The 26812-nt window shown below is 49.3% G+C and overlaps 1 protein-coding gene across 1 annotated transcript; it reads left to right on the forward strand.

Annotated features, from left to right (window-relative positions):
• Positions 1-26533, forward strand: DDX11 (DEAD/H-box helicase 11; the record flags this gene model as incomplete). The annotated part of the gene is made up of 26 exons (XM_084255044.1): positions 1-363; positions 3954-4202; positions 4704-4790; positions 5096-5253; positions 10954-10999; positions 11852-11959; positions 12212-12299; positions 12705-12922; positions 14426-14578; positions 15509-15555; positions 15902-15981; positions 16820-16864; positions 16981-17048; positions 19428-19466; positions 19739-19850; positions 19934-20065; positions 20522-20634; positions 23426-23498; positions 23813-23916; positions 24554-24703; positions 24981-25049; positions 25161-25261; positions 25645-25729; positions 26023-26101; positions 26272-26426; positions 26504-26533. The coding sequence occupies exons 1-26, from the start codon at positions 220-222 to the stop codon at positions 26531-26533; spliced, it is 2733 nt and encodes a 910-aa protein (XP_084111170.1). The 5' UTR covers positions 1-219.
• Between the last annotated feature and the right edge of the window lie 279 nt (positions 26534-26812).

Below are 26812 nucleotides of genomic sequence, written 5' to 3' on the forward strand. Positions count from 1 at the left end.
CTATGCCATTTCTATTCCTTTCTGATAAATGTTGCTAGGTAGATCATGCGCTTTTCTTAAGACTTCATGAAGATACCCACGTTATGGTCTCTGCTTGGGAAAAAAAGCCAACAACCTAAGGAGAAATTCTATCATTAGTATTGAGCAGTTGTAGATTTCAAGCCAATACTTCTTGGCTATTCGGTTACCAGATTTTTTTTTTTTTTTCTCCCTAGGACCATGGCTGATAAAACCAAGGAGGCCGGTGACATTCATTTCCCTTTTCCCTTCACGCCCTATTCCATCCAAAAAGACTTCATGACAGCGCTATACCAGGTGTTGGAGACTGGCAAGATTGGGATATTTGAGAGTCCTACTGGCACTGTGAGTATGAGTAGTTGGGGCCTAAGGGCCCTTGGAGACCCTGATCATTACGGCTCAGAGGCAGCCTTGCATACTTATTTGCCTCTGCGGAGATTTTATTTTTATGGTTTGAAGTTGGGCAGAGCAGTTCTTTCACCTCTATGAAATTGTTAAACACGGCTCCAGGACATGAGAAAAATTAGGCTGAAGGCAGAGGAGAATTTAAATGGCACTGGAAACCACGGAAACTTTCCAGATTTCTTGGTCACACAGCTGCTTTGATGTTGAGAAACATAAAAATTACTTTGGCTTTTTTTATAGACTAAACATTGGTTTAGTCTTCAGGAACGAGGTTAGTGAGTGCTGGAGGGATCCTGTCAGGGCCCACTAAATTTTTTTTTTCCTGGTCTGGGACAGGGAGAGATTTATTGGAGATTGTCCTTTGAGGATGAGCAGGGTTACAGTCAACTGTTCCCACTTCTCTCTTGCACTGTAGGAGTTTCCCTGGATCCATTTAGTTTTCCAGAGAAAGCTTTGCAGTTCTGCCTATGAGTCAGGCCTGATAGCCAGTATTCCCCAAGGCATCTTGGGAAGTGGTTTTAGGGGTGCAGTCTTTTGCTTAATGCTCTGCTTTCAACCTGGCCCTCTTTTTCCACTCTTCACTCAGCCTTCTGTTTCTAAGACCCTGGCTTGTCTTCTCCCAAGAATAAACTTCCTGTCTTTTTATATTTTAATATCTATATATTTATTACATTATAAACTTCCTGTCTTCTGTGAGGATTGGGGACTGCAAACTAGGGATCTAATTCTTTTAAAGAATTTCAGCCAGTCCCTTTGTTTTCAGCACCATGTCACATTTCTGCTGGTTTCTGGGTGTTTCTGAGGGGAGGTCCCGGCAGGCAGTTCCATTCCTGTATGTCCCATTTCTCCTACAACTTGTTTTTGTCTCTGCTTCCACTTTTTTGGGGGGTGTGGGTATGAACCTTTTTGGTGTAATTGTAGTGTGTTTTGAAAAAGAACACAGAAGAATGAGTGTTTGTTTATTCCCCCTTGTTTAATCTGAGGGACCCTCTCCGCCCTCCCTCTCAGGTTGTCCATTTCAGTCCTCTGCGCAATCCACATGTCTTTGTCTTCCACTCAGCCCTTCATTGTTGATGTGGCCTCCTCCCCGCTGCTGTGTACTTGTTGCTTTTTGCACTGATGTCTTCTAGCCATACCCCTAGGAGAGCTCTTCCCTGCCACTGGTGCCCATTGCCTACAGGCGATGCCATGTCATCTTATGTCCTGAGTGGAGTTCTCATTATGTGCCACACCTCACCTGCTGGTCCTCTTGCCTTAGCTGCCCAGATTTCTCCCCTTTACTGCCTGATAAGGCCTGTTTTCCCTTTAAAAGTCATCATTTTGAAACCTTTCAGGAATCCACCACACTGAGTTGACCTCTGGCCTTTATGCCTGCTGCATAAACTTGTGTAATATGGTAGTTCTGGGCGTCCTTAAGCCTGGAGCCCAAGTTTTGCAGTGACTGATGCCTGTTAGGTTGTGTGTGAAGTTTATGTTGGTGGGCATTTTCTAGGGCACTCCACCTGCTTCTGTGTTACCAGCATCAAACCCTGTCCTACTATAATGTTGTGTAGAAGGAATGAATTTACTTTTCTAGGCACGGATCTTATAACTTATCTGGAATGGTATCCCAAGAAATAACATTGCTCAGAGCTAGGTATATTGTGGATACTTCATTTCATAACTGTGATGAGCATTTCGTTTATACATCTTTTTAACGTTTTCTGCTCTAAAACTTTTGTGGTCCTACGTATTACAGGATATAGAACTGCATGGCCTCAGATAACCTTTTCCCTCATGTTAGCTAGTACCCACCTTTGGTTTTGGAAGATAACTTTGACTATATCCTTAGGAACTTTTTTTAACTTTCTTTTTTTAAAAAAGATTTTTTTTTTTTTAAATAATAAATTTTATTTTTATATTCTCCCATACAACTGCACATGCCCCATTCTGACCCCAATCCCTCCCCTCCCGGCCCCCAACCCCCAAAAAGTGTCTCTGGTTCATAGTTTTTTGTTGATTTTGATTTTCACTTTCTTATAGTTATTCATTTTCCTGATCCCTTATTTAAGTTTTCTAGATTCCTGCTATGAGTGAGACCATCCGGTATTTTTCTTAAAAAAGATTTTTTTTATGCATACAAGAGCTGGGGTGTAGGCCAGAGGTGCAGGGAGTGAAGGGATTCACCAGGGACAGAGTGGGGAGCAGAATCGGTGGATTGACTGAAATAGACTCCTGAGGGGAGCAGCGGGTGAGACAGGAGAGGTCTATGCCATGTGGGTTAGCTCCCTGGCTGGGGATTGAACGCATGCCACAGTGGCTGGTGATAGGTTGATACCCCTGAGACTTTAACCTCTGTATCACCAGGAGGCCCGCTTAGCTTGCTTTCAAGAGGGTGCCCCCTCTCGAACCAGGTGTCTGTCCTTGGGCCTTTGTTACGGGGCATGTCTCTGCCCCTGACTTGGTGACAGTTTAGCCAGTGACTTCCCTTTTCACTGGCAGCATAGATCGGCTGTCCCCCCAAATTCTTCTGGGGAGTGCGGTCTTTGCCACTCAGTATTTATGAAAGGCTAAAAGAAATGGTGTATATGAAGCCTTTAAAGATATGTGATCCATCCGTTCTTTAGAAGTGCCCTTTGTCACAAGGCCTTGTCACAGGCCTCCTCATCCCAGGATAATATTAATATTTTTTCTTAATACCATAAGAGGAGCTAGTTTTAATTGCTCATTTATGTACCAGGTATTCTAATCCTGGTGTAAGTATTAAGCTTAATGAGGATTAATTTAGTGCTTGTGGCAACAATATGAGGATGGCACTGTTGCCTTCCCCGTTTTGTTCCTGTGGAAACAAGCCTAGAGAGGTCATTGTAAGATGACAGCCCTGGTAAGTGTGAGATTTGGCTCAGCAGCCTGCCTTGCCCAGGCGCCCCTCACCTCTTAACTAAATACATCCGCAGTCACCCTATTTCTGAATGAGATCACATTCTGAAAAACTAGGGATTAGGACTATACCATGAATTGGGGAGCACCAGGCAAACCATAACGAGGACCCACAGGGAAAGTTCTGGTCTCTAAATCAAGGGTGTAGTTTTCAGAGCAGGTGGCTTGCTTTTAAGAGGTTTTAACTCTGGGACTCATGGGATCAGTGGGTCTGCTCCTTGGCTGCACCAATGCTCAGCTACACATGGCTCCCCCTGAGCAAGTATGTGGGATTCGTGCTCTTAAGTTTTGGCCTTAATTGTTTGGGGGGAGGGCTATTTAATTTCTCACCTTCTAATTACATTATGGTAACTTGCAGTACTTAATATCTAACTTGGTAGGCCTCTTTGGAATTATTTTAGGCGCTGTGAGCTGTGTAATTAAATGAAGAACTGTATTTGTGTTCATTTCTCCTAGTTACTCTCGTGCTGATTCCTTCCCAGACTGGTCTTACCCTCTGATATTTAAAGTCACATCTTTCCTGAAGACTCTATTAAAATGGTATTCCATTTGCGTCAATTGGAAAGCTTTGTTTTTTGTGTTCTATTTCTGAAAACATTTTCCTCCTTTAGGGAAAATCTTTGAGTATCATTTGTGGGGCCCTCTCCTGGCTTCGAGACTTTGAGCAGAAGAAGCGTCAAGAGGAGGCACGTCTCCTTGAAGCGGGAACTGTCCCCTTAACTGATGGGAAGGACCAGTCCCCCCTTCTCTCTGCTTCCTGCCAAGAGAACCCAGGCCCTCTGAAGCCTGCTGGAGAACCCGATTGGGTCACTCAGTTTGTGCAGAAGAAAGAAGAACGGGATTTGGTGGACCGACTCAGGGTGAGGTCTAGGATAACCAGGGGTGGGAGTGGATCCGGGAAGTTGGGCTCACATGGTTATTGTGGGCTGATTTTTGAGATTCAGTTGTCAGTGTTCTCTGCCCTGGCAGTGCCTCTTTGCGTCTCTTGAGTCAATGGTGCTCTGCCCTTGCTGTCTTTTTAAAGCTGATATCAATAGGCTTTCTCTAGACGGAGGTGGCAGATTCCATTCATTACCCACCTGGGAAAGGAACGCCACTGTTGCCATTGGCAACACGGTTCAGCAGCCTCAAGCTCAATTAGGAATGGATGTCACTGAGAACGTGTGGTTTCAGGAGAGAGTACAAACTAATGGCAGTGAGGGCGAGGCTCAGGCGGCTGTGGCAGCAATCTTGAGTGTTGGCTGTTGAAGGGAGACCTGCCTGGTTGAAAAGCCAGGTGACTGAGCAGCCCAGGTGCTTTGTGAAAGGCCAGGTGTGGGGCTCCCTGCAGGAGTTTCCTCTGTGGCTCCTTCCCTCTTTAGGAGGAGCAGGTCAAGAGGAAGAAGCGAGAAGAGCGCCTGCAGCAGATCCGCCACAACGCGCAGCTCAAGTATGCAGCCAAGCGCGTGGTGAGTGTCTTCTGGAGTGACCTGGGTGGTGTCCAGGCACTGTCATTGTCCTTAGGCATCATGGTGGAGCTCCTTTGAGTGGCCAGCACCTCAGTGTCTTCCTGATCCCTACTGGCTAAGTTCTCATCACCCTGCAGTGGAGGAGCTGGAACTGAACACTTGGGGTGTAGCTACCAGTGAGACTTATTAGCATGTGGTGTGTACATTATCCTTGGTGACAGCCATAGTGCAGCTGAGTTGGTTAAGGAGGGGACACCAGAACTAAGGTTTCTTTGTCTTTTCCCATCTGCAATACCCCTGTAAAGAGACAGGAAGAAGAAGAGACTGAGCGTCTCCTCCGCCTCAGCAAGGAGATGCTGGCCGCAGGAACAGGGGCCGAGCAGCTGGAGCAGCTGGCGTCTGGGGAGGAGGAGCTGGTCCTTGCCGAGTATGAGAGTGACGAAGAGAAGGGAGCAGCTAGTGGGTGAGGCGTGCTTCTGCTCTACCCATTACCCCTGCCCAGTTCTACTCAGGGCTCCTAAGAAACAGCTTCTTCCTCATGCTCTGAGAGGCTGACTTTGTCACAGGCATTGGAAGGGATGGCCTGCCAGCCACCTGCCCCTCTCTCAGCCAGGCTTCTCCTGAGACACATCAGTGACACTGGCAGCCCTTCTCTGCCAGCCTCTGGCTGCACATGTGTTAACACCTTAGCTTCACGACAGTGTGTCTACATGCCACGTGAGGCAGCTGCAGCCCAGCAAGGTGGAATGCCTGGCCGAGGCCACCAGGCGAGGAAGCCCAGGAGCTGGCACGTGAACCAGCAGATCGGGCTCTAGATCTCAAGCTTTTAGCTACCTGGCCACACTGTGTAGCATTTATGACAAAGACCAAGTACCCTTAACCTGTGGTTTTCTTTTTACCATAGGCTGATGTTGATCCAGGGTCACAGGCTTCTAATTTCGGAGCTACTCAACTAGGAAATAGTCAAGATAACAAGTAGTACCATCATGACCACCCTGTCCCTCATGAGAGCCTCCTCTTTTATTCCGACTTCATTTCCCAGGTGCCCTCTGAGAGTTTGATCTGGGTGTAGCACAGTTTAGACCCTGAAGCTATTGAACTAAATGAATTAAGACAGACATGAAGTGCCTCAGGGGGGCTTGCGCTTGGTGGAGGGAGATGGACAATACATGTGAAAACTGAGCCCTTATTTGAAATGAGCACATTTACCTAAGAGGAAAACAGGACAGGACAAAGGGGCATCTCCAGGTGGAGTAGTCAGGAGATGACTTTGGAGCAAGATTTGAAGATTGTGCAAGAGCCGTGCTTGTCAGGGACTGGAGCATGGTGTGTGGGGATGGAAATAGGCTTTGTGTGTTCAAGGAACCGGAAGGGGCTCAGATGCCAAAGACTGAAGAAGAGGGAAGCAGGAGACAAGGTAGACGTCAGTTTCTTCAGGCCCCATAAGCCACTGACAGGTTGGGATGTTGTTCTCCATACATTAGCAAATGGTGGGAAGTTTAAAGGAAGGGAACCCGTTTGGGCATTGGAAGGGCCTGAAGTTAAGTGGCTCTTCCCCGAAGGCATGGATGTGCCTGTAGAGCCATCCCTTTTTGGGCCCCACCTCGGCAGAGGTCTTCTGTTGCTCTCATGGGGACCAAAGGTCGCACTTGTCCCACATTGTTGGTGACACTGTGGTCACTGGGACAGTCTGAGCATAGCTCCCAGAAGCCCACCTCTGGTGAATCTATGCTCTGTCACAGGGTGGCTGCAATGCACCTTCTGACTTCACCTCGGCCACCCAGCGGTCTCATTCCCTGACTTTCTCTTCCAGTTTTATTGAGATATGTGGACATGCATTGTGAATGTCAGGTGGATGGCGTCATGCTTTGATTTATGTATACTGCCAAATGGTGACTGTTGGTGAGGCTCGTTTACACATCCATTGCCTCACTTAGTTAATGTACGTGTGTGGTGAGGATATTAAAGATCTGCTCATCTTTCAGGTATATGATAGGATATTTTTCACTAGTTACCATGCTGGACATTAGACCCTCATAATTTATTCATATAGTAAAAATGTCCCTTTTGACCACAATCACCGATTTCTCCTATTCCTTAGTTCTTTGGGTTTTTTTTTTTTTTTTGAATTCCACATATGGGATCATACAGTATTTGCCTTTTTTTGACTTATTTTACTTGGCATAATGCCTTTAGGGTTCATCTGTATTGCCACTTATGTCAGAATTTCTTTTTATGTCTCAATAATAGTATGTGTGTGTTTCTGTCTCCGTGTCCTTGTCCATTAGTCAACAAACACTTAGGTTGTTTCTACAGCTTACCTATTGTGAATAATGCTGCTGTGACCATAGGGGTGCAGGGATCTCTCTGAGATAATGATATAATTTCCTTTGGATATATCTATACCCAGGAGTGGGATAGCTGGATCATGTGTTAATTTAAAGTAAATGTTGAGAAACCTTCATGCTGTCTTCCAGATGGTGCACACAGGTTCCCTTTCTCCACCTCCCCTCCTGGATCTCTTGTCTTTTTTTTTTTTTGAAGATTTATTTATTTATACAAGCACTGGGTACAGTCAGAAGCACGGGAGGGTGAGAGAATTCACCAGAGCCAGAGCAGGGAACAGAACAGGCAGACTGATGAAATACACTGCTGAGGGGAGCAGCGGGCGGCAGGAGAGGTCTGCGCACCATGTGGGACCCTCACTGGTAGCCAGGGATTGAACCGGCACTGCAGAGGCTGCAGGCAGCTTCGCAGCCAGCACTCAACTGCTGCACCACCGGGGAGGCCTTAGATCTCTTCTATTTTTAGCAGCTATCCCAACAGGTGTGAAGTGATGCCTCACTGTGGTTTGATTGGCATTTCCCTAATGATTAGGGATATTGAATACCTATTCATGTATCTTTTGGTCATTTGAATATATTTGAAAAGATGTCTATTCAATTCCTTTGCCCATTTTTAAAGCAGATTATTTGGGGTTTTTTGCTATTCAGTTGTAAGAGTTTTTACATATTTTGAATATTAACTCCTTATCAGATAAATGGTTTTTGCAAATATTTTCTCCCATTTCATAGGTTGCCTTTTCATTTTGTTGGTGTGTCCATTGCTACAGTCCCCCTTGTTTATTGTTGCTTGTGTATTTGTTATCATAGCCAAAAAATCACCACCAGGACTGATGCCTGGGAACCTAGTAACCCTAGTTTTATGATTTCGGGTCTTACATTAAGCCTTCAATCTATTTTGAGTTGATTTATGTGTGTGGTGTAAGATGGTGATCCAGTGTTCACTCTTTTGCATGAAATTGTCCAGTTTTCTCAACATGATTTATTGAAGACTGTCCTTTCTCATTGTATAGTCTTGGTACTTTGTAAATTAACTGCCAAAATATAATTTTTTTTTAAGATTTATGTATTTATTTATTTACTTATTTATTTATACAAGCACTGGGTACAGTCAGAAGCGCAAGAGGGTGAGAGAATTCACCAGAGCCAGAGCGGGGAGCAGAGCAGGCAGAAGGACCGAAGTACACTGCTGAGGGGAGCGGCGGGCGGCAGGAGAGGTCTGCGCACCATATGGGACCCTCGCCTGGTGGCCGGGGAGCAGCCGGGGATCTAACCGGCGCTGCAGAGGCTGCGGGCAGCTTCGCAACCCAGCGCTCAACTGCTGCGCCACCGGGGAGGCCCCAAAATACAATTTTTTAAAAAAAGATTTTATGTTATGCATATAAGGACTGGGATATAGGCCAGAGGTACCAGGGCAGGGCAGGGGTGTGATGAGAGGATTCACCAGAGACACAGTGGGGAGCAGAACAGGTAGATCTAGTGAAACACACTGCTGAGGGGAGCAGACAGGAGAGGTCTGTTGTGCCATGTGGGTCAGCTCCCTGGCTAGGGATGGAACTCATGCCACAGTGGTTGGTGATAGCTTGATAGCTCTGAGACTTAACCCCTGCACCACCAGGGAGGCCCCTTGTGAAATTATTTATAAAAGTTAGAGTCGTTGGTGCATTTTAGTGGTAATATGATTTTCATTTTACTGGCAGATCTGTGACCACCATCCCAATTCATGCAAAAAATTTTCAGAACTACCAAGATAGATTCCCAGTATCTTTTACAGCTTTTGGCCATTTCACTTTTCGTCCTCCCACTAACAGCCAAGATGAGGAGCATGGTCTTCAAGCCCCGCAGCAGTGATAATTGGGAGACTTATATTCATTTAAAACTTTTTAGAAGAAAAAAATGGGCCACAGTGATATAGGTTTGTGTCATGAGTGTTTTTCACCCTCCATAAATCACCTCCTGCTTCGTCTTCCTTCACTGAAGTGCTTTGCAGGATCCAGAGGGAAGAGGAGTGGCCTCTCTGGTGGGCGGGGGCTTGGAATCCTGCCCCTCACCACAGATTTCTGGACTGAGACCAGAACTGCCGACCCTTCCCAGGGCTGAGATTAGACTGTTTTGTTCCTCCTGCTCTGGACAGTATGAGTACTTTGTCAGCCCTCCCCCGCCTGCCTCCAGGATTGCTTGGCCACTCTTCTGCCTTTTCCCCAGAGCCCTCTGGGCTCAGGGGTAGTGAACTTGAATGGAGATGGACAATGTTGGAGAAACAAGGTGCTCCTGAGGGTTCAGGCCAGAGCCATTAATCCTGCAAATTAGCTTCCATTCCATCTGATGGCTTCCAATTTTGAGAGGCATGATCCTCTCTGAGGACATGACCGGTTCTGAATATAAAGTTTTTACTCTTCATTTCATCACACATCCAGCTACTCACCTGGCTCCTGCTGACTTTGTGCACCACGTGGCATGTGATTTCAGTCCAGGCTCACTTTACTGACGAGGAAACCAACCTTAAATAACTCTAATAGACCATGGTAATTAGCATTTTTACTTAAATTTCTTGGAGAACAGGAAAACTCGTGATGTTCATGTGAAAGATTGTGTTTTCTAAGGAGTCTAGACTAAGGTTGACTAAACATGCAGCTGTGAAATGCAGGGCTGACCTTCCTCCCCGCCCCCCGTGCTGATGGGCTCTGAATTCACATCGCTGGGGAGGACACACTGAGGCACCATGGGGAAAGGGATGTACCTGGGTAGGAGCAACAGCATGTTTACTCGCTCACCGGGTACAGTGTCACTCAGGACATGAACCTGAAGCTTTGCCTCATGCTTGGCTGAGTTGGACCCCGCGCTCTGCAGAAACAAGGCACATCCATTCCATCTGTAGACATGTGGCCTGGTGGGCAAGACAGAAAATCCTGAATGAGATTGGGTATCCAAAGAGCAGGGGCCATGGCAATGTGTCGCCAGCCAGCCAGTCTACCAGGGGTGGTCACAGAGGGCAGAGCAGGCTGACTAGAAGTGGGCTCGGTGAAGGGAGGAGGTGGGGTGGGGAGATAGGGAGAGCACATTCTGGGCACAGGGAATGGCACGTCCACGGCTGAGATGATAAAGAGCCACTTTCTCATGGAAAACTGGGAAGTTCACCTTCCTAGCTGGAGGGTGGACAGTAGCCCTTGATGCCCAACAAACATTGAACCTGGGCTTTGCACATCCTACACCCCTTTCTTTTTTTTTTCTTTTTTTTTTTTTTTAATTTTTTTTTTTTAATAGAGGCATGTTTTATTTATTTATTTATTTGTGTGTTTTGTTTATACATGCACTGGGTACAGTCAGAAGCACGGGAGGGTGAGAGAATTCACCAGAGCCAGAGCGGGGAGCAGAGCAGGCAGAAGGACCGAAGTACACTGCTGAGGGAAACAGCGGGCGGCAGGAGAGGTCTGCGCGCCATGTGGGACCCTCCTCTGGTGGCCGGGGAGCAGCCGGGGATCGAACCGGCGCCACAGAGGCCGCAGGCAGCTTCACAACCCAGCGCTCAACTGCTGCGCCACCGGGGAGGCCCCTGCACCCCTTTCTTTTGCTTAGGCAACAGCAGAGGGTGGGGTTGTTATTTGGTGGTTGGGGGCGGGGACTCAGCTCCTGCTTGGGTGAAACCTTATCTCTGGTTGTGTCTGCCTGTCTCCTGCTTGGCTCAGTTGTTGACCTCTGAGGGGAGAGACTTCTTCCTGGTTCATGTCCAGGCCTGGTATCCGGCATGTAGTGGATGCTCAGTAAATGCTTTTTTTAGTTGACTTGAGATCACTGAGAAGACTTTCTTCTGTTTTCTGCAGAGTGGATGAGGATGAGGATGACCTGGAGGAAGAGCATGTAACTAAGGTAAGATGCTATGACCTTGTTGTGCTGTTCTCTTTGCACTTGGGACAATGCATCCCTCCAGCTGTTCGCCATTCTCCTGTCAAAGAAAGGCCTTCAACCCACAGTCTCCCATACTCAGACCTTAGTCTCTGGGTGCTCATTTGGCAGGTTGGGTGGTTACCTGGGGAGATCTCTTGAGGGTGAAACTTGGGCTGTGTGCCCAGGGCCTCAAGGAGCAGCTGGCTTGGGGCAGGGTCCCATGGTTTCTGCCTCCCTTGGGCTGGGCGGAGGTGAGCAGGAGTGCTCCGCTCCTGGATCTTGGCTGGCGTGTTCTTCTCCTGTGTTTCCATTTACATGGCGTGCACTGAGGTATGTGTGGTTCCGACACTTAAGTTTAAAAATGTGGTTTCATTCATACAAGACTTATTTTCTCTGTTAAAATGAGCTATTTTCTCCTTTTTTGTTTTTGTTTTTTTTCCTGTTCAGCTTAGCCTCCTCCAAGCCCTTGGGGGGTGTGTATAGAGTAACCCTCCTCATTGCTCAGAATCTTTGGAATATTTTCCATATCAAGACCAACATTCAGGGGAAATACCCTTTCCTAAGATGGGCATGTCCCCCAAAGAGTGTAGATGGGAAGCTGAACATGACTGATGCAAGGAGACCCATCTTGTGGGTGTTCTCTTGAACTGAAGCTGTGGGTGCGGGGCGAGTCCCTGCACCACCACCCGCTGAGAGGCTCATGGGAGAGAGCGCTCTTGACGTGGGTATTTGTGCCTATTCTCCCCGTTCCCGCAGCCTATTAGGCCGTGATGTGCAGAAGATACTTGGAGATGTTCTAGTCTCTTTGAACTCCTCTGCTTTTCCTCTGAGCAGATTTATTACTGCAGTCGGACCCACTCCCAGCTGGCCCAGTTTGTGCATGAGGTGCAGAAGAGCCCCTTTGGCAAGGACACCCGGGTTGTCTCCCTGGGCTCCCGGCAGGTAAACAGAGGCAGAGTGTGTCTGCCCAGGTGCATCTCACACCTTGCCCTGGGCCTGTCTTTCCTCTTCCAGGCATGGAAAGGTATGGGTCCCACTGAGGCAGGCCATGGTGGAAGTAGGGAGTCCTTTCCTTGAAACTTCCTGGTCTTGGGGAAACGGAGAAGGCTGGGCTGGGTAGCCCTGGTGGGTTATTGTATTTATGTCACTCAGCCAGCGCCACTGACTCTTCCTTTTTCCCCCTCTGCCTTATAGAACCTTTGTGTAAATGAAGACGTGAAAAACTTGGGTTCAGTGCAGCTCATTAATGACCGGTGCATGGAGATGCAGAGAAGCAAGCACGGTACCCCCCGTTCCACTGGGATGTATGTAGGAAGAGCCTCTGAGACCGTAGCCTTGGACAGTGTGGGAAAGATTGTGGGTGGACGGGGAGGTAAAGGCAGCATTTTGCAGGGAAATGATGGATGAGCAGACAGATCCTGGCTCCTTCCTAAAGTTCCTCTCCCTGGGAAAAGGAGTTCTCAGTCTCCGTCAGCATCTAATCCAAAATCCTGACCTTGAGATAAGAGAATCCAAAATGGGCTTTTTCTAGAGAATCCAAAATGAAATACCAGAGAACCAGAAGCATTGCTTGGACAGGTTTTATAGGCTCTGCCTCACGGAAATGGGTCTTAACAGGATAGAACCTGGTCCTGTGGACAGTTACTGTTCTCTCTGCCTGGCCCCCCTTCTGCCTGTGCCACCTCAGGAAGCAAGATCAGAGCTGAGGAAGAGGAGGTAGAGAAGCCCAAGCGGAGCCGGCAGGAGCAGCGTGCCACCTGCCCCTTCTACAGCTACGAGCAGCTGCAGCTCCTCCGAGACGAGGTCCTGGTGGAGGTGAAGGACATCGAGCAGTTGGTGACCCTGGGGAAGGAGGCCCGGGCCTGCCCCTATTATGGGAGCCGGTTTGCCATTCCAGCAGCCCAGGTGAAGACTCTGGAGGGCTCGGCTGTAGCTCTTGACTTTGCTGTGGCCTAGGCCCTGAGGGATTCCTTAGTCCTTTCAGTTGGGAAAGGTGACCAGCCTTGGTTGGACTGGCTGGCACACTGCACACTAATGGCACATCACCCCTCTCTCCTGGTCAGAGGTGGCCCTAGGTCCCTTGGTAGCTCTGGGCTGCAGGACAGTTGGCATTATTGGGGGACAGCAGATAAGAGCCAGGAAGGAATGTGTGTTCCTAGTGCCCTACAAGTGATGCCAGGGAGAAATGGGGAGTGGGTGAGGGAGTGGCAGACCATTGCCATACGACCTTTCAGAGTGACTATTCCTGCCTTGAGCACTTAATGCAACCCATGAGATCCAGTCTTGTCTGGACTTGCCATAATGAGTATTAACTTTAAATAGAAAGACTGAATTTAAGAGGTTTTAAATGATAGCATTGTCTTTGTGGGTGCGCATTAACTGTTTCCTTGCTACTTTCTTAATTTGTGTGGCTTTTGGAAATAGGAGGTCATTGGTGGAGAATCCTGTATAATTAAGAAAAAGTTTAAGCAGATCTTAAAAAGATACAAGGAACTGTTATAATTTTAATGGTGGTTAGATGCTTCTGAATATGCCGCTGTGTGTGGTCACTCAGAGGATTCCAGGATCTGCCCAGCCCTCACAGTCGTCTCATGACTTTCTCAGGGCCTGTGCCACAGTGCAGTGCTTGTGCAGTAGACACTTGTGTGCAAATATAGTAAGATGTCATGAAAATTTGTGTGATCCTGATATTTCAAGGTCTTTTCACCTTGATTTTGTTCTTATAGTGTCCTAGTAAGACAGTATTACTTACTTTTTACACATGAGGACAGTGGAGCCCAGAAATGTTAAGTGAATTCTGTTTTCTCATAACAAGAGAGTAATGGAGCCAGTTTCTAAACCTAAACTTAAGTTTCAGGTTTCTGCATGTTTACTTTCTCACGATTCTTTCAACTGGGAAATCATCAAGACGACATCTAAAAAAAATTTCCACAGTGCATTTGTGTTACCCTGAACTCTCATTTAATAGTATGTTGAGCCTATTTTGCAGTTGAAGAAATGGTGAGAGATGTTAAGTGACTTGCCCAGAAAAACAAGGCTAGGAAAATCACTTCAGGACAGAATCCAGGGCTGCTTTCTGGCCAACTGGTAGTTTTGATGATGTTTGAGGAAACTGGTGCCGTGGGGCATGGACAGGCCTAAACCCCAGTAGTTCCACTTTCCTTCCCCTTCCCTTCCCCCACCGAGGGTCTGTCAGACGCCAGATCGGCTCCAGTTTTTACCGTTTTGCTGTTTTAACTTTGATCTACGTAAAACTTGCAAGGAAAGAGTGGCTCGAAGCATAGCACTGTGTTGTATTTTCTCTCGAGTGTCGCCGCACATTCTGGGCAGGCAGTAAAACTTTTCACATCAGGAACTTGAGTCGGCTGGGCAAACTTGTTGCTCAGGTGGCTGCATCTCCTCCTCCAGCTGGTGGTGCTGCCCTACCAGATGCTGCTGCACGCAGCCACCCGGCAGGCGGCGGGCATCCGGCTGCAGGGCCAGGTGGTGATCATCGACGAGGCACACAACCTGATCGACACCATCACCAGCATCCACAGCACCGAGGTCAGCGGTTCCCAGGTGGGTTGGCCGCTCTGAGCTGGGACCTGCCAGGAGGCAGAGCAACAAGATCTCGCTTCTCTGAGAGCCTGGACCTGGAATGCCTCTGGAGATGGGGCTTGGTTGAGGCTGCACTGAGGCCAGGCAGTGACCAGCCAGGTCAACTCGGGCTTCCCAGTAGATCTGAGAACTGTGGAGACCCAGCTCAGGTCATGTGGCTCATCGCCTTGCTCTTCGCTAGCCTATGTCATCTTGAGTCCCTCCAGCCCTGGATGCTGCCAACTCGTTCTCCGTAGCCCAGGGTGGTGGCATGAGAGAAGCATGGGTCCTTGTGTGACTGGATGTTAGTATTGATGATGGTTTGGGGGATTTAACTGAGGAATGCTCAAGATTCTGGAAGCTACTGCTTATAACCTATGGATGTGCCTATTACAGCACCACATGGGGTTTTCATCTCACGGTGGTGCTCTGCTTCTATTTCTACCTCTCATCTTCATAACATCGAGCAGGTAACCGACTTTACATTGAACCTGATGATTCATAGGTGTATGAATCACAGCAAATAACGTGAACCTGAATTTCTGACCCTGAAGCCCCTGTGACAACCCCTCTGTCCCCCTTCAGTCACCAAAGCTTGGGTTGGTCTTAGCCCAGGATGTGATGGTACCTTGAACTAGCACTCCGAGTCAGCAAGACATCTTTTCCAACTCAGTAAGGAATTACAGGGAGATTGAATTAACTGAGAGGTTCAGCCTTTTGCTCTTGTCCCTGACCTCAGGGCCTTTAAGATGCACAACCTTTGTTTCTACCAGCCCTGCTTTCCTCGCCTTGATCGCCAACTGTGTTCTGGGCTGGCTTTTCTAGGTGTAATCTGAGATGTCACTGGCACACTGTTGATGGCATGCCCAGAGCCTAGACTGCCTTCTCATCCATTCTCTTATCTCTTTCCAGCTCTGCCAGGCCCATTCCCAGCTGCTCCAGTATATGGAACGTTATGGGTGAGATAGTACCTCCTGAGGGGTGAGGGGAACATTCCACTCAGCTTCAGCAGCCCCAAGTCAGCCTCTGGGAGGAAGCTCTAGGGTTCCCTTTCTGACCCAGGTTCAACTCGTGTGGACCAACATTATACTCACCTCATGGTTCATCATGGTGTATCCACGTGAGCCGAGGATGCTCAGAACTGGTGGTGAAGGCCTTGGGCCACAGCTAGCCTTTCTTTCTGGGAGAAAGTATAGCTTGTGACCAGTTTTAGAGACACCAAACAGAAAAGCCTCGGGGTGGAGGAATTAAAAGGGAAGTTACTGGTGGAGTACTTCCTTTTGATGTCCATGGGTTTTTCCTCAGGAAGCGTCTAAAGGCTAAGAACCTGATGTACATCAAACAGATCCTGTATCTGTTGGAGAAGTTTGTGACTGTGCTCGGTGGTAAGCCCCTGCCTGCTTGGAGGAGCTAGGCCCAGAATGAAATCCCTAAGTTCACAAGACTCTTCCCTGGTTGCCAGTCAAGACACCAGTGTTCTCCAGTTTGTCATGGCCATCGATTTGGGAAGTTATTTTTATAGCTCAGTTAAATTGTCTGACTGTAAGTCCTTTTTCAGAATCCTATTCTAAATCCTTTTATTTAGCCAGCCCCTGCTCCAGGTCAAAGTGATGAACTATGATGTCAGCATAAATGTACGGCAGTCTGTACACACTGACCGTCCTGTGGGGTGCTAAGGAAAGCAGCCCTGCATGCGGACCCTCATTCTTGGACTTCAGAGCACGGAAGTCACCTGCCTGTGGCTGGTGAACTTGGGAAGAGGGACTGGAGTTCTGCCCTGGGTCCCACGTGACTCTGCACCAGTCTGTGCCACATCCCTTTCCTTTCCTACATGGCAGTTCCTTTGAAGACTTTACAGCAGTTGAAGCTTCAGACAACTGGGCTGGGAGGGAAGGTTTTTTCTGGAGGGCTTTCGCCTCCTGTTGGACTTTTACTACCATGCCTGCCTTGCCACTGATCAGCATGTAGCTTGGGCATCTGCTGCATGAAATGGGGTGGTCGCCCTGCCCATGCCTCCTTGGAGGAGCTGTGACAGGACTGGGAGCACAAGGCTTTGGCTCCGCAGGCAGTGTGCATCGGTTACTCTCAGGCTTCCTTGGCCCTCCTGCCCCCTCTGTGGGCTGGCTGTAGGGGGAAAAAACGCTCTTCAGAGCGTCATGAGAAGGTAGTGTTGGGAGGGGAGCAGAGGCCCACCATCCTGACCTATTTGAATTCTCCTTTTAGGGAATATAAAGCAAAACCCCAACACACAGAACCTGTCGCAGACAGGTAAGAGGGCTACCCTCAGATGGCCAGGGGCGCCTTGACAAGTTCCTGAGCTCACCTCTGGGACCTGGGAGTCAGTCTCCAGAGTGAGGATTCCAAGGCTCTTTGTTCACGCGCAGGGACGGAGCTGAAGACCATCAATGACTTTCTCTTTCAAAGCCAGATAGACAACATCAACTTGTTCAAGGTAGGGTTTTCATCTTTTTAATGTCAACCTATCAAATGTCCTTCTTATCACTGGCTGTGGACAGAACACTGTTAAGATTATGGAAGAAACAAAAAAGGCAAATTTACTTCTGTCCTCAAGCACTTGAGAGGATCTACAAATATATGGAAAGTACTTACTCCTTCAACAAAAGAACATGTCAGCAGGAAAAACAATCCTCAGTCTCTGGTTAAAGGGTCCTAAGGGTGGCTGAGAAAAAGGTGCCTTTCCTTATACCTAATCAGCACAAGTGGGGATCCCCAGGTCCTCTGCCTTCCTCCATCTTCCTTCTGGCACAGTCTCCAGGATTTTTGAAGTTAATTTCATGAGCATGTTCCTGCTATTAGACCAAAGTGGATGAGCACGCAGTAGGGCCACGCTGCTTGACCCTTCTCGTTCTCCCCTGCTGGCCTCGGGGTGATAACTTGCTTTGGGTCTATATATATATGCCTTCCCAGAATTGGGGTATAGTTTTCATCGTATAACTCACAACCTCAGTGACTGGAGTTTGCTAGCAACACAGAGCACTTGCTGTGTTCCAAACTGGACCAGGTTCTGTGACACCAAGGTGTGGGATGTACCATCACCAGCCAGAAGCTCAGGAAGCTGAGGTGCTCAGAGAGGTTACCTTCCAAGGACGCTGCCCACACAGGAATGAGTCAGCAGAGTGGGGCAGAGCCAGTGTGAATCCTTCTTTCTTTACTTTTTTTTTTTTCTTATTATTTTTTAAAGATTATTTACGTATACAGGAGCTGGTGTACAGGCCAGAGATTCAGGGAGTGAGAGGATCCACCAGAGACAGACTGGGGAGCAAACAGGCAGAGTATCTGAAATACACTGCTGAGGGGAGCAGCGGGTGAGACAGGAGAGGTCTGCCTCGCCATGTGGATTTCTCCCTGGCCGGCCAGGGATCGAACTCGTGCTGCAGAGGCTGTGGATTGCTTCATAGTGCGGTGCCTAACCCCTTGCACCACCAGGAAGGCCCCTTTTTTTCTTTGCTATTCTGCTTGACCTTTTTCTTTAGACCAGCTTGCCCTGTCTCCACACAGTGTCCTGCCCACCCACCTGCACTCAAGCTAGTCCCACTGCCTCAACCCACAGTGCTGGCTTCCCTGCATCCTTTGGCTTCTTGCCTTCTTCCTGCTCTCCTTGGCTCCCCCCACCCCCTATCTTCTACAACCTGCAATCTAGTAAATTTCCTTTTCATTTTTTAACATCCACACAACCTCTGTGCCACACTTTTTCACAGATCGTGAATCAGGGCAGTTAGCCAGCGAGCATCAACCGAGCACCGCGTGCCAGGCGCCGTCCTGCTAGACATGCATTTTTTTTTCTTTAATCTGTTGGAAAACAAATACAAGTAGAATATCAAAGAATGTTGTATAATTTGTGTAATTTCTTCCGGAAGTACAGTTTTTTTTTTATTTTGAAGGGAAATGCTCATTGCCCAATGTGTTTGTCTTCCCCCAGAATAAAAATGGCTGTTATTATTACTGATTATTACTGTGTGCCTTTGTGATAAACTAGAGAGTACGACTCACCTGAAATTTGATCACCTGAGAATATTTCTAATTTGTAAATTTCTTCCCTAATGTCTCATTATGCACGGAGATAGAAATTAAAATTTTATATAATATTCCACATCCCATTTACCCCAACACCGCCCTTTAACTTCAGAACCGTCACTTCATTAATTAATGTCTGCTAGTTTTTATATTGTACTTTGCTCATTATGCCCAATATTTGTCATTCTGACTTGCTTTGCTACACCCAATTCCCTCGAATGCCTTCGTTTTGCTGTAATGGCAGTGTTTCATAATCGTTATGGCTGAGTAGTGTGGGTGGGCCATGTCTTGGTCCATTATCCTAGTGGCAGCCATAGTGAGTCTGAGTGGAAAGCTAGAGCTCTTTTCAGAAATCTTGAAAGTCTCCAAACTCCTCCTCTTGCATTCCAAGCTACTCATTTTGTACATACCCATGAAACATACTCCAGACAAGCTCCAGGCTTTACCTCCTCTATGCTTTCACTTGTAGCATTTTTAAAAACTAACTTGATCCTTCAAGATCCAGTATAGATATGTCACAGTGAGGGGTACATAACTGCCACTGAGCACCTTTAGAGAGGGTCGGATGTTTTGATGAGGCCTGAAGCGGGGTGCAGTCCCTCCCTTGCAGGGCCCTGTGCTGTGTGGGGCAGCGGAAGAGGTGTGACCTCAGAAAGGCGCTTGCACATGGCTGGTCACGGACTGGGCTCTGCGTGAGGTGGTGGTGGGTCGTGCTCTCTGGGGTTTAGAAGGCAGCGGTCTCTTCTCCCAGCTTGCTGAGGTTTCCCACATGCCTACAGAAGGTTTGGTTTTGCAGGTGCGGCGCTACTGTGAAAAGAGCATGATCAGCAGGAAGGTACACACCCCTCTTCTGGGGGTCCTGGGTGGAATCTGGACGTGCCCTGCTAGCTGCCCTCACCAGGCCTTTCTCCTACCCTCTGGAAACCACAGTCCCCTTTGTCTCCACTCCTTTCTCTCTAGAGCTGTTTTGCTGGGGTGCAGGGCACTTGCCAGGCTGCTGGGGGGAGGCGTAAGCTGTGGCTCTCAAGCCTAATGAGGTCTCTTGTCCCCGCTTCCCTCTCACTGCTGCTGCCCTCATGCCTCCCCTCGCTCTTGCCCCGGTTCCAGCTCTTCGGCTTCACAGAGAGGTACGGCACGGTCCTCGTGTCCTCCAGGGAGCAGCCCAGACTGGCTGGGTTTCAGCACTTCCTGCAGAGCCTGCAACCTGGGGTGACTGAAGGTGAGCCTGGGAGGCTGGCTGCAGGGAGGCCTTCCCCCTTCCCTGTGGCCCCAGAGCCTCTGCCTCCCTCCTGCTCTGTGCAGCTCCTGTGGGCCCTGCAGAGGAGGGAGAGGCCGGGGCGCCACGGCCTGCTTCCCCGCTGATGCACATCGAAGGCTTCCTGGCAGCGCTCACAACCACCAACCAGGATGGCAGGGTCATCCTGAGCCACCAAGGTAACCCACAGAGGACTGGCCTGGAACCAGGAGCGGGGGCGTGTCAGCATTCTTTGCTGCTATCCTGGCATCTCCCCGGGAGAGGGTGAAGAGTCAGGAAGTAGCGCTCACTGGCCCCCTGTGGCTGGGCAAGAGGTAGAGATGGTGGGAGGGCTGCTGCCTAGGTGCTGGGGTAGTGGGCGGCCACAGGCAAGGTTCTGGGAGGAGCCTTGCAGCCCTCTGGGTGTGGGGAGGTGGGCTCTGCTTTGAGTCTTGGTGCTGTCACCTATGGGTGGTATGACATGGACCAGTTTCCTTCTCTCCACTTAGTTTTTCATGTGAAGAGTAATAGTGTCTACCTCAGAGGTGGTCCTGGAGATGAAATAGGATCCTACTGGGGATCCCCTTTGTCTCAGCATTTATTGGGCTGCACCCTGCCTGCCTCCTCCCCATGTAGCTTTTATCTGTCTCTTTCAGACACCCTCAGTCAGAGCAGCCTCAAGTTCCTGCTCCTGAACCCCGCTGTGCACTTCGCGCAGGTGGTGAAGGAATGCCGTGCGGTGGTCATTGCAGGGGGCACCATGCAGCCGGTGAGACCCCATGCCCAGCCTCTGTGTCCTGCTGCCGGGACAGGACTGGGCAGGATGCACAGCAGGTCTCTTCCCCCTCCTCTGGCCTCCAAACCAGGAAGGGGTTGGCCTGAGCAGACCAAGCAGTGGCCACCAGGTGGCATCGCAGTCTTCTCTCACTGCCGGTCACTAGGGTGGGAGGGCACTGCCTCCATAGCCACAGGAGCCGACTCTCCTGGGAGAAAATCCTTCCCAGGGCCTCAGCTCTTACTTGGGGGCCTCAGTGCCATTCCCTTCCTGAGTGCAGCGTAGGCGGGACTTCTATTTTATATGTATTTTCTTTGTAGAAAGTAGCAACAAGCAAAAATGGGGTCAATAACAGGTCATAATTCCATGAGCAAAAAGATTCATTTTGGTGTATATCATTATAATCTTTCTCTGCATGATTTTTCAAATATACACACATATTTTTTTTATTAAAGATTTATTTATGCATACAAGAACTGGGGTACAGGCCAGAGGTGTGGGGGGTGAGAGGAGTCACCAGAGACAGAGTGGGGAGCAGAACAGGCAGACTGACAGAAATGCACTGCTGAGGGGAGCAGCGGGCGAGTCAGGAGAGGTCTGCCGCGCCATGTGGGCATCTCCCTGGCCAGGGATCAAACTCGCGCCGCAGAAGCGGCAGACAGCTTCACGGTGCTGTGCTCAACCCCTTACGCCACCAGGGAGGCCTGCACTTGCCTTTTTAGGCCTAATGCTGGGCTTGACATTCATTTTTTTGTTGTTGACTTGGTCTTACTGGTTGCAGTACACCCTTCTGGTGCTGCAGTGGCTGTGGTCTTCGCAGGTTGTATCTTAACCCCTTGCGCCACCAGGGAGGCCCTCTTACTGCATTTTAACTAATTACTTTTTTGCTCTGTCCCACAGTATACTTAGTTTCAAAACTATCACAGCCAATCCAATATCACTTCTGACCATAAAAGTACTCACTGAAGCTGCATGTCTTTGCCCTTAGCCTGTATCCCACTAAGGATGTGTGGTCACTAAGGATATAAAGTCATGTGAAGTGAGGATTTTTTCTGTGCACCTGTGTTGTGAATTTGATACTGCGAGGCTCTTGGTTTCAGTTTGCTTTCATTTTAGTGTTTGCCTTTTTATTTTTTTTACTTAGCTCTTTTACAATGTAAACTGTATATGGTTCAATATCAAAACAGTTTAAGAAGATAAAGCTAGAAAATCTCACATCCATCCTGTTCTCCATCCTCACAGTCATCATTTTTATTAGCTCCTGGTTTGACTTTCCATTGTTTTTTTTTTTTTTTTCCAATTTTTTCGCAAAAGAAACAAATGTGTGAACTCTTGTTATTTCCTCCCCTTTTCCACTTAGTCAAAGGCAGCATAATCTGTTTCTAGTTACCCCTGTTCCTGGTGATCGTGCTGCATCAGTGCGGCACTGAAAGTCCTCTGTTTGGTGGGTGGAATGTAGCTTACTCATCCCGTCCGCTCTTGAAAGGCAGCCTTCCTATCGCAAATGACTTCACAAAAGGGATCTCCCTGGTGGCGCAGTGGGTTAACTGTCAGCACTATGAAGCTATCCACGGCTACTGTAGCAAGAGTTCGATCCCCAGCCAGGGAGCTGACTCACATGGTACAGCAGACCTCTCCTGACTTGCTTGCTGCTCCCCTCAGCAGTGTATTTCAATCGATCTGCCTGTTCTGTTCCCCACTCAGTCTCTGATGAATCCTCTTGCCTCTCTTCACCTCTGGCCTGTACCCCAGTTCTTGTATGCATAAATAAATCTTTAAAAACAAAACAAAACAAAGTGACTTCACAAAAACTGCCCCGGTGCACGTTAGGTAGTTGATGGAGCTCTGTCTTCAGGGAGACTCCTAGATTCAGAATTGCCAGGATAAATGTTAATCTAGGGTATTATCAAATTGCCTTCCAGAAGGAGCTGTATTGTCCGTCCCCAGCCACGTGTCATAGTGCCCGTTTCTCCACACAGTGGTCACACATACAGGTTTTTCACCTAGCAAATAGAAAACTTTATTTAAAAATACAAATTCACATGTCCTCCCCCTGGAGATTTTTTTTTTAAGATTTATTTATGTATCCAAGAACTGGGGTACAGGCCAGAGGTGTGGGGAGGGGAGTGAGAGGACTCACCAGAGACAGTGGGGAGCAGAACAGGCAGATTGACTGAAAGACACTGCTGAGAGGAGCAGCGTGCGAGTCAGGAGAGGTCTGCTGCACCATGTGGGTAGCTCCCTGGCCAGATGGGGGATCGAATTTGTGCTGCAGTGGCTGCGGGTAGCTTCATAGTGCTGCGCCTTAACCCCTTACACCACCAGGGAGGCCGCCCTCCTGGAGATTCTTGTTCTGTACTTGGGGATGGGGCCTAGCCATGTATGTATATTTTTTAACTCCCTCGTGATTTTTTTTTGAAAATATATTTATGCCTACAAGAGCTGGGGTGTAGGCCAGAGGTGCGGGAAGGTGAGAGGATTCACCCCCTCTGGTGATTCTGACATGTGGCCAGAGTAGAACTGCTGTGCCGTATTTGCCGAATTCCCTTGGCTATTCCCACAGATAGTGTCAATGAGGTTGCCAGTACTGGATGTCATCACATTTTATTTTTTGTTACTCTGTTGCCAGCCTTTCCTTTTACCTCATTTTTCTGTTCTCGTGTTCTTGCTGTCTCCTTGCCCAAATCTGTCTTCCCTAGTGATTCTTTCATCCCCTCCCTGCCAGGGCCCTTGCCTGCTCAAGCTTGGGGTTCCTGTCAAAAAGCCTTGACGTTGTGGTCTGCAGGTGTCTGACTTTCGGGACCAGCTGCTGACATGTGCTGGGGTGAAAGCTGAGCGAGTGGTGGAGTTCTCCTGTGGTGAGGATCCAAGCCGGGGTGGAGTGGGTTGCCCGTCAGGCCCAGGGACTGAGGAGACCACATGATGGGAACCTTACCCTTTGCTTTCTGTGGGCTGACTTACCTTCATGCTCTCATGCTGCGTCTCTCCAGCTCTGACGGGGTGGAGGAGGGAGTGTAGAGGTCAGAGCATTACCCATCTTTCTTGTGAAAATGAGTGGTGGTGCTGTAAGTTGTTACTTAGTCTAGAAGACAAGGGTTAGGGAGTGCTTTGTGGACTCTGCCTGAGGAACAGGGTATTGTCCAGTTTTCAGTTCCTCTCTGGGTCTTACCAGGTCATGTGATACCTCCAAGCAATATCCTGCCCCTCATCCTCACCAATGGACCCTCCAACCAGCAGCTGGAATTCACATACCAGACGAGAGAGCTGCCTCAGATGGTTAGTAGCAGCCTTTGCTAGGACAGGAGAGTCATTTCTGGGGTGCGGATAACAAGCATTTTGCTTCTCCTGAGCGTGCAGGCACTGGGGTCCCCCATCAGAGCTACACAGGAGCACCGGTAGCCAGGTGTCTATCAGGGAGGGTGTGTGCTTCTTCCCATCCCTTAGGCTGCTAAGTAATTCTCCCCAAGACTCCAGGCATCCTTTTTGGGTGGAGCGCCTGAGAAAGCTGCCTATTCCATTGGTTTTCTTGCCATTTGCTTATATGGGCTTCTGCCTTGGGCAGGGATGCAGGTGTTAGGGTGTCTGGGCTTCAGTGCCTAGTTAGTCATAGGTATATTTAAATCCCCAGCTGCCCACCTGGGCTTTGAAAGTTGGAGGGAGGAAGGACCTAGTGACATACCAATGAGTAGCTTTTGGCTCCGGTGTGCTCGTGCTGTGATAGGTGACCCAGAGGCGGCCAGTCACTGGGCTGGGGTTTGGTAGGAAGGGTGGCATATTCCAATGCAGGTTTCCCACTCCGGGGAGCCACCTGGCCATAGCCTCCTGCCAGGCCACAGTTACCTATGGGAAGGGTAGGAAGCCTCTTGGCTTGGCTTCAGGAATGGCTCCATGGAGGGCTCCTTGTCTTCCTTAGATGCATGAAACGGGCCGAGTTCTCTGTAACCTGTGCACCATAGTCCCTGGAGGGGTGGTCTGTTTCTTCCCCTCTTATGACTACCTAAGCCAGGTCCATGCCCAGTGGGAGAAGAGTGGCCTGTTGGGCAGCATGGCTGTCAGGAAAAAGGTGAGTGACCCTAGAGCCTGCCGCTGTCAGTGGCACCAAGTTCCTCCTGGGATTTCTCACGCACATCAAATCAGATGGCTAGGCCTAACGAGTGGGACTTAGAGCGCTCTTCCCCTGCCACTTGGAGTCCCCGATCACTGTACCTAGAGGGTTTTTCCAGAGCCTCTGACTATGGATCCTCTGGTCCCCTGTCTGGAAAAATGTAAGGCTGAGAGCAGACCTGAAACCCAGGAGTCCTGAAACCCTTTTCTGGGAAACCTTATCTGCTTGCCTTCAGATATTTCAGGAACCCAAGAGAGCAAATCAGGTGGAGCAGGTGCTGACTGAGTATTCCAAGTGCATTAAGGTGAGAGCATAACTCTGAGACTTTGGGTTCAGAGAACGTATGGGGCTGGCAGCTGAAACTATTTTGGGTGGCATCCAAGGTCTGCAACTCCGGGGCTGGTGTTTCCTGCAGAGCTGTGGCCAGAGGCCAGGGAAGATGACAGGGGCGCTGCTGCTCTCCGTAGTTGGTGGGAAGATGAGTGAAGGCATCAACTTCTCTGACAACCTTGGCCGGTAAGTGGTGGACTTACTTCCTGGGGCTCCTGACACCTGATCACTCCTCACTCCAAGCAGCTGGGCTCCTGCCTGCAGCCGGTGACTTCTGACTTTGCACCAGGCAGACCGCCCGGGGCTGGCAGCTACAAGGGTATGTGTGGCAACTCTGAGACCCGTGGAAAATTAGACCATAATTTTATTAGGACTTAATTCCTTGGCTTCAGGTGGATCTCTTAGCTGAAAAAAATTTCCAGGTGGTAGTGCTGGGTGGGGAGGGAGAGGCGGAATCATAGAGTACAGCTTGAGGGGGGTTGGAGGAGTGGAAGATGTGGCAGAGGATGACAACTGGCCCTTCATCCTGGGCAGCGAGAGCCTGAGCCGCACTGTGTGCTCTGCCCTAGGTGTGTGGTTATGGTGGGCATGCCCTACCCCAACATCAAGTCTCCTGAGCTACGGGAGAAGATGGCCTACCTGGACAAGACCCTTGTGAGTACCCCTGTTACTCCAGAGGGTGAGGAGTAGGGAGGAAGACTTGGCCCGCGTAGGGCTGAGATACCAAGGCCACATACTGTGCCTTCCCCTCCCCCCTGACATGTTCTGGAGGGACGGGATGCTGCTCCTACAGACCCTCGAGTGTCTCCATAACACCGTCCATCCTATCAGCTGCTGGCCTGGTGTCCACGAAGCCTACCTATCTCGCTCCAGAGCCGGCCAGTGTCAATTTCTCGGATAGGAGGCACGAAAACAATTCTAAGGGTCATCTCCTCCGCCCTTTCCAGCCCAGAGTCCTAGGGCAGGCCCGCCCAAGGAAGTCCTTGATGGAGAATATTTGTATGAAGGCTGTCAACCAATCTATAGGTAAGCCTGGGTCTGTTCCCGGCTCCTGAGATGGATGGTTGGAGAAGGGTGACAGGGAAGAGGAATCCTACTTGCCATCTCCTCGGTCTCAGGGCTGAGCTGGGGGAGGGGCACAGCAGACACATAGGGTGGTGGAGGTGTAACTCTACCCCAATTCTGTTTCTGTCCAGGCAGGGCCATCAGGCACCAGAAGGATTTTGCCAGCATAGTGCTCCTGGACCACCGGTATGCCCGCCCACCAATCCTGGCAAAGCTTCCAGCCTGGATCCGAGACCGCATAGATGTCAAAGCCAACTTTGGCCACGCCATTGCTGCTCTACGGAAGGTTGGTCCTGTTTCCCTTTCCCCAAAGATCCCCGCTCCCGAGATCCAGTGTCTCACCATCTTTCCCTGTCTCCTCAGTTTCATCGTGAGAAGGCTCAGGCTTCCTGAGGGCGCACCACTGCCCAGTTGCCAGGCGGCTCCTCCACTCTGCCCAGCTGAAAAGTTTGTCTTGGGCCTGATCTGTTGGGGTCCTGCCTACAGGACCCAGGTGGAGTGGCAAATCTCCAGACCAGGCTCCTTCCTAAAACAGTGGGCTGTCAGGACCCAGGCATAAGTGGAAAAGCCAATCTGAGGAAGTGGAATCAGTGGGTCCTGGCCGCCCTTGGGCTCATCTCAGGGTGCTCCCCTCCTTGAACAGAGTCAGTCTTCATGGGCCGCTGTGGACGC

This window comes from Talpa europaea (assembly GCF_964194135.1).
Source record: "Talpa europaea genome assembly, chromosome: 15".
Lineage (NCBI taxonomy): Eukaryota > Metazoa > Chordata > Mammalia > Eulipotyphla > Talpidae > Talpa > Talpa europaea.